Here is a 15,370-nt window from a genome sequence, read left to right on the forward strand (position 1 = left end):
CAGCACAGCCCCTTCGCACCCCCTTCGGCAAATAATTCCTGAGCCCCTGTTCTGTAGCACGTTCTAAGGACCAAGGAAATGGCAGTGAGCAAGACGGACATCCCTACCACTCCCTTCTAGAAAGGGCACACAGACGAAATGCCAACAGACAAGAAACTGATGTCTGGTGCTGGTGAGCACCAAGGAGGAAATAGCCTCCCTCCCAGGGACTGCTGGAACTGTGACTGTGTCCACCTCTCTGCCACCGCACACACACGCACACACACGCACACACACGCACACACACACACGGGACTCTTGTTTACGGAGACTGTTGAATCCGGGCTGACTGCATGTGTTACGTAACAGTGTGTCCTCCAGCATCGGGCTCGTCGAAGACAGCATCACCTCCTCAGCCCCTCACGAGGGCCTGCTACCGAGGGCCGGGCTCGTACAAGGCACAGGGCATAGAGCAAAGAACGGAACAAAGCTCCTGTCCTCGTGGCACTTCCCTCTTGGCGGGTTGAGAGAGACCATGTATAAAATAATTAGTCAATCATCTAGTGTGTCTGGTGGCGTTAAACACTACGCAGAAGGATGCAACAGGGATGGGGCGTAGATGAGGGGTAGAGTCTGGGGTACGAGGAGAGGGGGCTGGGGAAAGCTTCCCCCGTTAGGTGTCATTTGAGCAGAAGGTGGTGTGGGAACCGCCACGCAGACACCCAGGGGAAGGGCATTCCAGGCAGAGGGAACCCCGAGTGCAAAGGCCCTGAGGTGCGATCGTGCCTGTGGGCTTGAGGAAGGCAGGCAGGGAAGCCAGTGTGGCCGGAGTGCAGGACGGGAGCGTTGAGGTGGCAGATGAGGGTGGAGAAGAAAGGGAAGGGGCCAGCTCAGGCAGGCAGGGGATGACCTTGGCTTCTAGTCTGAGCGACGTGGGGGAGGCCTCCTGAGGGCTTTTGCAGACACACAACTCGATCTGACTTACTTCCATTCTCAATCTAAGCGATCAGACTCGCACTGATTGAGGGGCAAACCAACTCCTCGCCTCCACTGGGGCATCACCTCCTCCAGGAAGCCCTCCCTGGCCCTCCGGGGTTCTTTCCATCACAGCACTCATTACCGTCTGTGATTTTGACTGTCTCTGCTCCACCTCCCTCACCCAGGAGACTTGTACTCCTTGGGGACCAGGACAGTGACTACCTCCCTGGTGTCCCCAGGTGTCAGCTGAGAGCAGGTGCTCAGGAACGAATGAATGAATGAATGAATGAACCATAATGTGTATTGGACTTGTATGTATATGGTTGGGAATGGCTCAGGCACCCCCACCCCCTCCCCCATTACTCCATCCCTGGACCCCCAGCCAGTGGGGGATGTCCCAGCTGACACTTTAGTTTCTTTCTCCTACCCATGGTGGCCCATTTAGCTGTGACATGTCATCCTGAGAGTGGTGGCCCTGGGAAGGCCTCACAGCACCGGGGAGACTAAGACCTGAGCCTCCCTTCTCTTCACTAGGGGGCAAACAGATCTCCAGGTACAGGGCAGTCCTGGGGCCACAGCAGCCCAGTCACCGCCTGGATCTCCCGGGTGGCCAGCACAGCGTGGACTTCTACGTGGAGGGCCTGGCTTTCCCAGACGTCAATTTCCCGGGCCTCATTTCCCTCACTGTCTCCCTGCTGGACACGTCCAACCCGGTAGGCCAAGATGGCAGCCCAAGGGGAGACCCGAGCTACCAGGCCTTGGTCCAGCTCGAGGGTGGGGGTGCAGAGCCCAGCTGGGAAGCGGTAGGGGTGAGGCTCCGGTTGCAGTGACAGCTCTGCCCTTACCCACGCCTTACAGGACCTCCCTGCCGCCCTGCTTTTCCAAGACAGTGTGGTCTTCCGTGTGGCCCCTTGGATCATGACCCCCAACACCCAGCCCCCAGAGGAGGTATACGTGTGCAGGTGAGGGCCCGGGGGTCCCCGGGGGGCAGGGCACAGACACACCGGGAGGGGCCCTGGGTTCTGGCCACAGCCCCCCCCCCCAATATCTGCTGTGTAAATGGGGAAAAATGACCCCTCCTGCAAGATCCCGAGGGCTTCTGGCCATTTTGGAATAAAAAGGCAGGGAAATTCCTGTTGCTGCTGTTTTGTCCTCGCTCGCCTGCCCTAACGCAGGAGGAGGGCGGCTTTCTGTCCCGAAGGCCCATAGCGCTCCCTAGACGTGGCAGATGAAAACCCGCAGTCCGTGAGCCAGCCTGCCAGGGCTCAGTGGGCAGCCTGTGGACCTTCCGCACCAGAAACCATTTCAAATGCCTGTTCCCTGCCAACCTCAGAACTGTGGGGTCTGGGGTCTGGAGAGGGGGCCCATCTGCCTTTTAACAAGCTGCCCTGGGGAGCCTTGCCTCCGCCTGGCCATCTGAGAGCACCTGTTGCATATGCTGGGGTCTCAGGGGACCCTCCGCTCTTCTCTTGCGGTGTCTTCCAGGCAGAAGGGGTGAGGGCTAACCTGGTGGCTGCCTGGAGGTCAGGATGGAGGCCGAAAGCCAGCAAGGCCTGGGTTCAAATCCCAGTGCTGTCTCCCCCCTACACACACACCAGATGGCAGGACCTTGTGCATTGACCTCCTCATGGTGGCTTCTCCCGGATGGAAGGGGAGCCCGCTAGTCCCCTCATGGGTGGTGGCAAGAGTTCACTGAATGTTCGCTGAGAGCAGGGAGACAGGATGAGCCGGGCCTCTCTGTCCAGGCCACAGGCATCTCCTGAGCAGCGACTGTGCCCCTCCCCCTCTCCGTCCAGGCCTGAGCTCCTGCCCCACCCCCTAGGCACTCTACAGGGGTCCGGCTTGCCCCTCAGAGCCTGGCCAAGCGCTGTCCCCTGAATCCAGAGCAGTAAGGAGCTTTTTTTCTGCTCTTTCTAGGGTACTTGAAAATGCGGACTTCCTGAAGTCAGTGATCGCTCTGGCCAAGGAAGCCAAGTGCAAGTTGACCATCCCCTCCCAGGAGCAGAGCAAGGATGACCGGTGGATGCAGGCATGTGGCCCTGTGGGGCGGGGGGGTGAGACACACAGCGTGGATCTTCCTGAGGGCCAAGGGACACTGGGGGCCCCAGGATCCTGGGGCCGGGCCTAGAAGCTTGCTGGTCACCCTTCTTCAGATGGACAGGAAGTGAGGAGCCCCAGAGGGTCCGGGCATGCGGGGGCTCAGGCAAGGGATTAAAGCGACATTTACGGCCAGCCACTGTCCGCCTGCCATGGTCACCAAGATAAATCCAGCCTCCTGCCTAAAAACTCTCAGATGACCTCCGGAAATGATGCAAAGATCAAGGGGCCGGAGCTCAACCGGTCCCTCCAGTGACCCTCCCTCCAAGCCAGCCTTCCTGGGCTCAGCCACGGCACCAGGCCTTACCCCTGCTCCAGCACTTTCCATGGTTCCCATCTCCTCCCTCTCAGCCTGCCTCCAGCCCCGCCCTCCCCAACCTGGCTGCCCCTTACCTTTTGCCAGCCTGCTGGCCACACCGTATCACTATTCTGTCTCGGTACCAGGCTCCCCCATCATGCCACGAGCTCCCTGAGGGCAGAGACTGAGTCTTACTCAGCTCAGCACCCAGCACCCGGCATGGGGCAGTGGCTGCAGGCGCCTGGAGGACAGAACCAAACCTCCTCGCCACTCCCTTGCTTTCTCGGGGTTTTTGCCCTTCCATGCCGTTCCCCTTGCTCCCACCTCCTCCGGGCCTCTGCTCACGCTGTTCCCTCTCTCCACTATCCTTCCCGTTCCCATCCCCCACATCCAGGTCCTGCTTGTACAATCCCTGCTTGCAAAGCTTCCCCTCCAAAAACCTCTCATCCCTCTCCTAAACCCACAGAGAACACCCTCTCTTCTTTCTCGAAGTCCTGTCTGTGTTAAGTTGGACTGAACGGTATAAAGTTGCTGGTGGCCCCATCTTTGACCTATAAGAGTGGCCATTTCGGGGGTTCAGCCCAAGAGGGGTCACATCCGACATCATATCTATCAGAGCACAGATAGGATTCGCCCCAGGTGCACTTCTGAGCCCTCCCACTTTTGCCCTATGGGCAAGCGTGGGTCTGACCTGCCCCCCTTCTTTGCCCGTCCCAACCCCATCAGGAGCCCCTCCTTCCTGGCCCATCACCTCCTCACACTGGGTGCTAGGTGACCAGCTCCCTGAGGACAGGGCCTGCGGCTCACTCACCGGGTCCCCGGCACCAAAGCTCACTAGGAGCAGGGGTGGGCCCATTTGTGTACACGGGGTAATAAGCTCTGCTTTCTCAGAGCCCCTTCTCTGGGGTCGAACACTGCACAGGAATCTGCCCTTGACCACAGGGGGAGAGTGAATGGGTCCACGCCCTCCTCCTTGCACTGGGTGTCACGACTCGCACAGCACGCCCGTCAGCCCTCCTTCCCCTCGCTCTGCACAGGACGAGATAGAGATCGGCTACATCCAAGCCCCGCACAAGACCTTGCCTGTGGTCTTTGACTCTCCGAGGAACAGGGGCCTGAAGGAGTTCCCCATCAAATGCATGCTGGTACGTGCTGGTGGGGCCTGCGGCTGCTGAGATACCCCCCCCCAGGCCTCTTTCCTCACCACCCGTGGCTGAGCACCCCGGGCTCCGTAGTAGGCGCACTTCCTGCTGGGTCCGCGATCGCGCAGGTGGGCCGTGGTATTTTTGTCACTCCTGAGATGAGATCCGGCTCTCTCTTTCCCAAAGCTCTTTCCAGCCATGAGCTCAGCTTGTCCTCAAAATAGCCCTGCCAAGGACGTCAGGTCAGGCTGTGGCATCCTTGTCCCACTGAAGATGCTCTTGCTGCACGGTGCGGGTGGGACCAGGACTGGAACCTTCCCAAACGTCTGGCTGGAGGCTCTGTCTTTTGGGTGGGGTCTGGACTTCGTGGCAGGTCCATCTGGGATATGGGGTGGGTTTGGGGCTCAGAGTGGTCATCCTAGATGTGACTCTGCATGTGTTTGGGGGCGGGGGTGGGGGTGACTTGTTGGTGAATCAGGCTGCAGCAGCCCGGCAGGTCCGCGAAACTCGGCACAGAATGATGATGTTAGGAATAGTAACATTTGTCGAGCGCGCATTCTGTGTCAGACATGATGCCAAATTCTTTACATGCACTGACTCATTTAATCTGTCCAGCAACCTTTAATCTAGATGCTATCACTAGGCCCATTTTATAGAGTAAGAAACCGAGGCTCAGAGAGGGGCAGCCACTTTTCCAAAGTCGCACAAAAAGAGAGGAGAAGCTGGCACTGAAACCAGGCGGATCTGGCCCCGCGAGCTCCGTACCCAGCATGCCGCCAGGTGCACACCCCTGGCCCCGAGAGCCCCTGACTCCAGGCGCTGAGGAAGCACGGAGGAAAGAGTGTGGGGTGTGGGGAGCAAGGTTTGCTCCAATGAATGGCTTTCCGGGGAGCACCGTGCGCCCCAGGGAAGGTGAGGCGTCCCTGCCCACGCAGGAGGCTTTAAAAGGAAATCTGGGTTCAACTTAGCAACTTGTCCGAGTCTCGCTCACTCTCCTGCGCTGAGTGGTGCCGAGGAAGAGCTTTGGTTGGGTCCAGCCCGGAATCGGGTTAATCCTGTTTCAGGACCACCACCGGGATAAATGAGCCAGCTGCCCGCTGGGACCGTGGTCCCTCCCACTGTCCTCAGCCCTGCTCTGCTCAGTGGCCTGTCTCCCGCTTCCATATTTCAAGTGTGGCACAGGCCAGATACTCCGACGTCACCAGTCAAATCTCTGGAGTCCTGCCAGGCAGACAGACCCCCCAGCACAGGTGTCCTCACCTCTCCCACACCCAGCCTCGGATGAGGGGCTGCGATGTGTTCTTAGGCAAGCATGGCTGCGGTTTTCTGACCCTCATCACTCAGGAAGAGATTGGGCTAAAAGTCAAACTTGTCACCAGACGACGTCCCCATTGGCTTTTCCAAACTCATCATGGGCCACTTCCCCTGTCCCTCACCCAGCTCCAAACCCCATGGGCCTTCTTCCTGTTGTCCAAATGTGCCCAACAGCTCCTCACCTCATAGCCTTTGCATATGCTGTTCCTTCTGCCTACAATGCTCTTCCCACTTCACACGGCTGACTGTGTCCCAGCCTTCAGGTCTCAGCTGCAGGGCTCTCTTCAGTGAGACCATCCCTGACGCTGAAGGACGCCTCGCCTCGGCCCCTGGCATTCTCGGCTACAGCACCTCGTTGGTTTCTTCCGGAGTCTTTTGTTATAAATCACTGACTTGTTATTTCCCCTTTGTTGTCTGTTTCCCCGCTAGACCGTCAACACCAGGAGGGCGGGGTCCGAGGCCACGGTGCCCATCACTGCTCACGGGCCGCTTAGCGCACAGCTTGACCCGCAGTGGGTATTCTCCCCATCAGACAATATGTCAGTAAATTTTATACCACCTGTAAGTGGAAAACCAGCGGCATTTACCGTAAATAGAAGGCAACCGTGAAGGTAAACAGAATTAAAACAAAATAATGCTATTAAAGCCAGCTCGATACGAGTGAGTGCAAGAGCTGAGCCAAGGGTTGCTCTCCGGTGGTTAAAATGGGAGATGAGCAGGTTTCGAGAATGGATTTGCACACTCGGGGTCTTTGATGAACAGAAAGACAAGGAGAGCGAACAGGGTGACACGTGTCTAAGTCTGTGCCGAAAGCTGTATCAGGCAGCACGTGGGAGCGGGACTGTGCCTCCCACTCCTGGGGGGCCACTTCGGCCAAGGACACACCTTCCATTTGCCTTCAGAAATCCAAGCCTGCAGGCTGCGGAACTGAGCCTGTCTCATGGCAACGGCCAAGGCAGTGACTTATATGAATTTATCATTCATTCATCAAATATTCTTTGAGCCCATTCTCTGTGCCCAGCCTTGCTCTCGGCACTTGGAATACACCAGTGAGCAATGCCAAGGATCCTGCCCTCACGGAGGTGACATTCTAGCCCAGAACGATAGACAATAAACAATAAGTACGGCAAATAAACGAATGATATTGTATGTTGGAAAGTGGAATCTAGTGCCGTAGGACAAAAAAACCCAGAATCAAGTGGCTCCCAGGTGCCGGAGTAGTGGGGGGATTATTTTGCAGTTTTAAATACAATGGTCAGGGTAGGGCCTCTTTGAGAAGCTGACACTGGAGCAAAAACTCCAAAGAGGTGAAAGAGCTGGCTGTATGGATGTCTGGGTAAAGAGTATTCTAGGCAGAAGAAACAGCCAGTGCAAAGGCCCTGAGGCAGCAGCAAGCCTCGCATGTTCAGTGAAGAGCGAGGAGGCCAGAAGGGGTGGAGCGGAGTGAGCGAGAGGAAGGGTGGGATCTCCGAGCCTCATCTGCTGAGAATGAAGGCCATTCGCAGCGATCAGACCATCGTCAGTTCCAGAAAATGTTGACGTCACTCTGAAGGGACGCGCTGTTATTGTGAAGGGCCCAGGGGAACCTGCGGGGGGACTTCAATCTCATCAGTATAGAAGTCAGGCTCCTTGGAAAGAAGAAGAAGAGGCCCTACGTGGACAAATGGTGGGCACTAGAACATAACTGGTTCGCCTTCTCTGTTCTCTCTGTAGTTGTGTACAGAACAGGGTCAAGGGCGTTGCCCCGAGCTTCTGTTGCAAGATGAGGTCTGGGTACATTCACTTCCCCATCAACGTCGTTATTCAGGAGAATGGTTCTGTGGTTTAAAATTTCTTGGGTGAAAAATACATCCGCAGAGTTCAGATGAGGCCGGGTGCTGCTCGTTCAGTATCTCAAGCCCAGAAAGATGAGTTAATTCTTGAAGGAAATAACATTGAACTTGTATCGAACTCAGCTGTTTTGATTCACAAGCCACAAGAGTTAAAAATAAGGATATCGGAAAATTGGGGGACGGTATCTATGTTTCTGGAGAGGGAAGGGTTCGGGGGGCTGACGGATAAGATCTAAGCTGTCCAGCTACAGACACAGCAAGACACCGGGTGATTTTTCAGACGTGTTTGTGAGATCTGAAAGATTCAATAGAAGCTGTATTGATGGGGGGGAGGGGATGAAGGAAGGGTGGAAGGGGAGACTGTCAGAGAGGTGATGGGGACTGGGGGGGCGGTCCTATGGGCCACTGAAGGCTGTTTGTTTGAACTCTGGGAAACTGGGGGATTGTGGCAGGGTCTTAAACAGAGGAGGGTTATGACCTGACGGGTGTTATGAAAGGGAAGCTCTGGCTCCTTGTTGAGAATGGGTGACAGGGGGCAGGGGCAGGGGGTGGGGGCAGGTGGTATGGGGAGGAGGCAGCGGAGGGGGCAGGCAGGTGTGGAGGTGGGGGCAAGCACAGTAACCCGGTGCGAGGCGAGGGGAGTGCAGATCTGGGGAGCAGGGCTGGGCACGGGACATGGCCACTTCCGGTCATGCTTTGAGGGCCGAGCCAACGGGATTCCCTGGCCCCCATGAGAGAGGGAAGCTGACAGTGACAGCAGGCTTTGACATCGGTGAGCAGCAGTTGTCATTCCCTGAGCTGGGGAGGACTGTGGGAGGGACAGGGGATGAGGGAAGAGGGGTCGGCCGTTCCATTTGGGGCAAGTGTTAGATGTATTTGCTGGACATCCGGGTGGGAAGTCAGGCAAGCACTGGATGCCCGTCTGGGGTTGGTGGGAACCGCAGACAGGAGATAAATATGTGGGTTGTCAGCACCTGGTCCGTGTTCCGTGAGGCTGGGTGACAGCACCAGGAGGAAGAGAATTGTAGAGAATAAGAGACTAGGGACTAGGCTGGGGGCAGCCCGTCCCATGCACGGGAGACTGAGAATGAGGACCCAAGAGCGTGCAGTGTCGGGAAGGCCAAGCAGAGAGAGTGTGCGGAGGACATGGGTGTGACTAGCCGATTCCCCCTGACGCTGGAGGGCACTGCCGTTTGGGCTCAGCTGTGTGGTCGTGAAGTTTCCAGGGCACGGTGGGCATGGGAATCAGGCTGGCATGGGTGTTAGGGAGAAAGGGAGAAGAGGGATTAGGAAGGATCCCCCTTTGGTAGAAAGCTAGGCCTAGTGCAGTAGACAGAGTGGTGGCCCTCACACGGCCTCGTGCTAATCCCCAGGACCTGATGCTTTCTTGTGGCAGAAAGACTTGGCAGATGTGATTAAGTTAGGGACCCTGAGATGGGGAGGTGCCCCCTGGGTTGTCTGGTGGGCTCTGTACCATCATGGTGCTCCTTGGAAGAGTGACAACGGACTGGGAGAAGGCACGTGATGATGGAAACACAGGACATAGCGATGCACCTTGAAGATGACGGAAGAGGCCACCAGCCACCGCAGCCACTGGAAGCTGAAGGAGCCAGGAAACAGACTCAGAGCTTCCAGAGGGAACCAGGGCCACCTCAACCTGGTGTCAGCCCCGTGAGACTGATTTCAGACTTCGGACCTCCAGAGCCAAGAGAGAATACATGTGTGTTGCTTTAAGCCACTCCTGTGTTCCAGCAGCCACAGGAAATGCATAGAGGGGGTGAGATGTGTCGCCCACCCATTCTTCCCATGAAGATCCACGCGGGGACATCACAGCCACTTGGTGAAGCCGGTTCCAGCCCAGTCAGGATGCACGGTGTGGTCCTAGAGGGCTTGCTGGAGAGACAGCTCAGATCCCTCCACCAGGGGGCTCTGCCCACAGAATGATACTTGGTACAGTCGTTATTACCGCTGAGCCCCCTTCTTACCGCCTGAGTCGGCGCTCCTTCGGCATGTTGTGCCCGCTCTGTACCAGCTCTGACCACGACCGAATCCTGCCTGCGACTTGGCCCCACCCTGTCCCCAAGCGGGGCCACGTTCTCTAATGCTTGGCCCGTGCCTCTCCCGTCTCAGGGTCCAGATTTCGGCTACGTGACTCGAGGACCCGAAACAGGAGAGGTGACTACCTTTGACTCCTTTGGAAACCTGGAAGTGAGCCCCCCGGTCACGGTGGGGAAGAAGAAATACCCCCTGGGCAGAATCCTTATTGGCAGCAGCAGCTACCCCAGGTGAGGAGGGGAGGGGCGCGGAGGGGGAGACCCAGGGAAGCCATGGAAAAGCAGAGGCTGCAAATGGAAGCCTTCCCTACTTGCTCCCAACCCAAGAGCCTTGACAAACTGTAGGGACTTGGAGAGAAATCAAAGTACAGAGCGAGGAATACAGCTGAGGAGCCCGGTAGACCCAGGCTCAAATTCCAGCTCTGTCACTTACACTCTCTCCGTCCGTGACTATTTACTGAGCACTTACTGTGTGCCAGGCACTAGGCAGGTGCTGGGAAGGACAGCAGCCATGAGTATGACAAACAAGGCCTTGCTGCTATTCTAGCGGGGGAGACACAAAGGTAAACAAAAAAGATAATTTCAAATAGTGAAGAAAACAAAAAGGAGAGGGGCAGAGAGGAGTGGGAACTGTTAGGATGACTAGGGAGGGCCTCACTGAGAAGGCAGCTCTTGGGCGAAGGCCCGATGACAATAAGGATATGGCTGCGGGGAGGTCTGGGGTAGAGGGTTCCTGGCAGATGAAAGAGCATGTGCAAAGGCCCCGTGGCAGGACTGAACTGTGTGTGTTCAAGGCCAGAGTGGCTGGAACAGACTGAATGAGAGAGAGAAAAGGACTAGATCAGGAAGGCCCTTGGAGCCAGGGCAAGGAGAAAACTGAAGACCATAGAGGTGGAGGAATGTCCTCAGGGCTACACTGCTAACAAGGGATTACCCACTCATGTTGGACCAGCTCGCCATGTCACTGTGGATAATATGGGTAAGCCCCATGTTTACCCACAGCACCAGCATCCAGGCTGAGTCAATGGGCAGTGCTTTCTGAGGCTAAGCTCTGGTCTTATTCACTGTACTGACTTGGTGCCTCAGTTTCTCCCAAAAAAAGCTGAAATGGCAAATCATAAATTCCTCCAATGTTTGAGGACAGTATCCAGGCTTCTGAATCCCTTCCCCAGCTGAAGGAGCACCTCGAACCCTTTGCCAAGCCTCCATTCCCTCGGGGGTCTCCCTGCTTCCCCGGCTCCCCATAATGCTGCGTTAATCCTGTGTTGGCAGCGCTGAGAGCCAGGAGATGCACCAGGCCGTGCAGGACTTCCTCAGTGCCCAGCAGGTGCAGGCCCCGGTGAGGCTCTACTCCGACTGGCTGCTCGTGGGCCATGTGGACGAGTTCCTGAGCTTCGTCCCTGCGCACAAGAAGGTGCAGTCTGGGGGGGCTGCCTGAAGGAAGCCACATGCCTGCTCCCTGGGCTCCCACGCATTGCTCTGCACTTACATGCCTGTCCTTATATGCCGGCCTTATATGCCTGACCACCGTTCCCCCAACCCCAGGAGGGGACACGAGGAGGTGGCCTGGGTCCACGCCTGCACTTCTGCGAGCCCTGGGGACAAAGCTGACCTCTGACCCCACTGCTTCTGTCTCCAGGGCTTCAGGCTGCTGCTGGCCAGCCCCAGGTCCTGCTACAGACTGTTCGAGGAGCAGCTGAAGGAGGGCCACGGCGAGGCTGTGCTATTTGAAGGCATCAAGAGTAAGTCGGCTCTGCCTTGGTCCTCCTTTTTTTTTTAAAGATTTTATTTACTTATTTGACAGAGAGAGAGACAGCCAGCGAGAGAGGGAACACAAGCGGGAGAGTGGGAGAGGAAGAAGCAGGATCCCAGCGGAGAAGCCTGATGTGGGGCTCGATCCCAGGACCCCGGGATCACACCCTGAGCCAAAGGCAGATGCTTAACGACTGAGCCACCCAGGCGCTCCTCTGCCTTGGTCTTCCATCCGGGGTCCTTTCTCTGCCTTTGCGAAGTCTCCTATGGCCAGATGGAGGCATTCTGAGCACGTGCTGTGCACCAGGCCTTGTGCAGAGGGCTGGGGGTGCTGTGTGAACAGGGCAGAGTAGCTCCCCGCTGTCAGTGTCGGGGCTCACGGGCCTGGGGAAGTGAGTCAAGTAAACAACGACGGCACAGGCACTTTGGGAGTATCTGGGCGGAGTCCAAGGGAGGCTTCCTGGAGGAGGCAAAGACCAAGCAGCAGCATGAGGAACGAGCAGGAGTTTGCCCAATGGGGCAGTGGGATGAGAGGAAGAGAGATAACTCAGACACGGAACAGCGAATGCAAAGGCGCAAAGGCGCAGAGGCAGGAGAAAGCGAAATGTGTTTGAGGACCCGAAGAAAGTTCGGTCTGGCTCAAATGCAGAAAGAAAGAAAGAAAGAAGAAAGAAAGAAAGAAAGAAAGAAAGAAAGAAAGAAAGAAAGAAAGGGGGGGAGGGAGGGAGGATGGAAGAAAGAAAGAAAGAAAAGGAAGGGGAAGGATGGAAGGAAGGAAGGGAGGGAGGGAGGGAGGAAGGAAGGAAGGGAGGGAGGGAGGAAGGGAAGGTAGGAAGGAAGGAAGGGAGGGAGGGAGGGAGGGAGGGAGGGAGGAAGGGAGGAAGGGAGGGAGGGAGGGAGGAAGGAAGGAAGGAAGGAAGGGAGGGAGGGAGGGAAGGAGGAAGGAAGGAAGGGAGGGAGGGAGGAAGGGAAGGTAGGAAGGAAGGAAGGAAGGGAGGGAAGGAGGAAGGAAGGGAGGGAGGGAGGGAGGGAGGGAGGGAGGAAGGGAAGGTCTGTCTGCCTGAAGCACGGAAGGAAATCTTCGAGTCCGCAGACATGGGCCGGGCGGAGGTTGGTAGGTCTCCAAGGCTGAGAGTTTTTACCTAATACCCACAGTAAGTTGTGTGGCATCAGGCGACGATCAGGCCTCTGTTTGCCTCTTGGTAGATGGGATCCCTTTGGAGGTAATTTAAGGGAGTGAGAGAAACACTCTTAAGGAGAACTTCCGCTGCTGAAATATTGGGTCAAAGGCGTTTGCCTCCTACATGTTCACAACGAACCCATGTGTTAGAAATTATAACTGCACCCATTTTCTAGATGGGAAAACTGAGTCCCCGCTGTGTCTACCGGGAAGAGGGAAATCGACCTCTGAATTCATCTGCATTTTTTTTCTTTTTCTCCATGACAGAAAAAAACCGGAAAATAAAGGACATTCTGTCAGACAAGAACCTGAGAGAACATAATTCTTACGTGGAGGTACTAGCCTGGGTGCCCGGCAGACACCACAGCCCGGGCAGACTGAACCACCCACCCCACCGCCGTCCCTTCCGTTGAAGGCACAAGGCAGAGCCTCCCACCGGCTGTGTGTTGGCTTGGTGGCGAATGGCTTTGGGATTTGGGTAAATGTGTGTGGGACAGACAGACATCAGTCACCACTGTGGGAACACACACGAGTGATGCGTGGAAAAGAGAGGAAGTGAAGTCGGGAAAGCTGGGGCCACAGCAAGACAGGTGAAGCTCTCAGAGACAGAGGGACCAGCAGGAGAGAGGCCAAGTGCTGGAGAGACAGAGTGACTGCAAAGACAGGGACACACAGGCAGAAGCCAGAGGCAGAGGGACGGAGCAGAGCAGAGCGAGGGAAAGAGGGAGGAAAAGGAGGAGCCCATCCCTGACTTCCTGTCCCTGTCCTCGGGCCTTCCCCTGGCCAGGCCTCAGCCCCAGACCGCTCTCCCCCACAGCGGTCCGCACCCCCTCCTCGTGGCAGGCCTGCCATGCCCCGTCACCCCCACTCCGGCCCTCCACCCCCTCATCATCCCCCCCAGCCCCAACCGATTGGCCCCGCCGTGCTCACAGTCCCCCACCCCCCACCCCCTGCAGAGCTGCATCGACTGGAACCGGGAGGTGCTGAAGCGGGAGCTGGGCCTGACCGAGCGGGACATCATCGACATCCCCCAGCTCTTCAAGCTCCACGAGGAGGTCAGCGGGATCCTCAAGGCCGAAGCCTATTTTCCAAACATGGTAAGGATGGTGGTCTGCGGGGTCGGCCCGCCTTTGCCAGTGGCCTTAAGTCAGGGACCCTGGGCGGGGATCCGGGGGCTTGGCTGTCTGCTCGGGGTCCGCGTGGCCGCGGGCAGCTCACAGGGCAGCTCCGGGCATCTCACAACCGCCCTGGGAGCCCGAGCCTCTCACCGCTCCCACTCCACAGATGGGGCACAGAGAGGTCAGGTCTCTGGCGCAAGCACGCACAGCTGGTAACGTGGGATTTGGAGCTGGGGGTCGAAGCCTGGGGTCTGGCTGCAGAGCCCATGCCCTCACCACGTGGCACTGCCCCCTGCAGGCTTCCCGGTGCAGGGGCGCCGTGGGTGTGCAGTGGGCAGAACGAGCAGCTAACACCGGCTCCCAGGGTGTTTGGAAGGTAGAGGTGGGGGCACCATTGCAGACTGGGTGGTCCAGGAAGGCCTCTCTGAGCGCGAGACTAGCACTGCCTGGGCTGGGTGGGTTCTCTCCTCGGAAGTTTGGACTTGAGGGGGATCCTGCCTATGTCAAGAATTTTTAACTGTGACCTCCCCCTGCCCCCCAAGCACTCTCTCAAAGTCATCTATTGTATTTTTACCATCCCTGTGCCCTGACTTTGTTTCTCCAAAGGATGCCCGAGGGCCAGGCAGAAACCTCACCCAGTTCTACTGGAGTCCCCTCAGCACCCCCCTCCTGCTGGGGCTGGAGGTGAAGGTTCAGGGAGGAGCCGGGAGCCCCTGGCACGGAGGATGTCAAACTGGTTTCCCCAGGTCCCTGGGGTTCCAAGACGGTGCCTCAAATCCAGTGGTTTGGATTTGTTCTGTTTGGGGCATCAAGGTACCACAGAAGATTTTGTTTAGAAGAAGAGGTTCTGTGGTTAAAACGAGGCAGGAGGGAACACGTTGACTCAAAATTCCTTGGCCCCAAGCGTTTTGTTTCTCCACGTTAGCCCAGCCAGGCTTCCCAGGCAGGAAAGAAGGCTGAGGCCGGCGGCCAGGTGATGAGGCATCGCGAACAAAGTCATCGGCCCCACTCTGTGCCTTGGCTGCTGGAGGCTCTGGAAGGAGCCAGAGCATGAGCCGTGACTCACCCCAGGAGCCCGCAGTGGGAGGTGGGGGTGTGGGTGTGGAACAGGCAGAGAAATTCAGGGTGCAAGACACTCAGGAGGGGCTGTCTGAGCCGTGACAGAGAACAGAACGAGAGGCCCTTCCCCAACTCCTGAGCCCTGGAGACGGACCCCGCACCTGTCCCATGAGCATGACGTCTAATCGTCACAGCAACGGAAACCCATTTGGGCTCGTTTTGCTGATGAGGCTCAGAAAGGTGAAGTGACTTGCCTAAGGTCACACAGCTATTGAGGGGCAGGCCTGGGATTCAAACCCACGTTAGCCTAGCACCAGAACCTTCTTCCTTTCGCAGTGTAAGGGAGGAAACGGTCATTCACATAAATGGTAATACACAGGGAGTGCTCCCAAAAACGTATTCATTCATTCATCCATTCAATGGATATTTACAAGCCTGCTAGGGGCCAGGCCCCGGGCTGGCAGCTGTAGGAGGAGCACAGAGGGAGACCACTAACTGCCAGAGTTCGGGGTCTCACAGGCAGCTTCGTAGATGGGGTGCCATTTGAGCTGGGCCTTGAGTAATAGA

At 57.1% G+C, this 15,370-nt stretch overlaps 1 protein-coding gene across 3 annotated transcripts in view; it reads left to right on the forward strand.

Annotated features, from left to right (window-relative positions):
- The window catches only part of PADI4 (peptidyl arginine deiminase 4), a 34,640-nt gene that overhangs the window by 18,529 nt on the left and 741 nt on the right, over positions 1–15,370 (forward strand). For all 3 annotated transcript variants that reach the window (XM_026519725.4, XM_057305410.1, XM_048221993.2), the window contains 9 exons: positions 1,492–1,670; positions 1,816–1,919; positions 2,875–2,986; positions 4,390–4,497; positions 9,771–9,925; positions 10,967–11,108; positions 11,334–11,436; positions 12,894–12,961; positions 13,583–13,723. In XM_026519725.4, coding sequence (XP_026375510.2) covers positions 1,492–1,670; positions 1,816–1,919; positions 2,875–2,986; positions 4,390–4,497; positions 9,771–9,925; positions 10,967–11,108; positions 11,334–11,436; positions 12,894–12,961; positions 13,583–13,723 — 1,112 coding nt within the window. The remainder of the gene's footprint in view (positions 1–1,491; positions 1,671–1,815; positions 1,920–2,874; positions 2,987–4,389; positions 4,498–9,770; positions 9,926–10,966; positions 11,109–11,333; positions 11,437–12,893; positions 12,962–13,582; positions 13,724–15,370) is intronic.

Source organism: Ursus arctos, unplaced genomic scaffold (genome assembly GCF_023065955.2).
Source record: "Ursus arctos isolate Adak ecotype North America unplaced genomic scaffold, UrsArc2.0 scaffold_32, whole genome shotgun sequence".
In the NCBI taxonomy this organism is placed as follows: Eukaryota; Metazoa; Chordata; class Mammalia; order Carnivora; family Ursidae; genus Ursus; species Ursus arctos.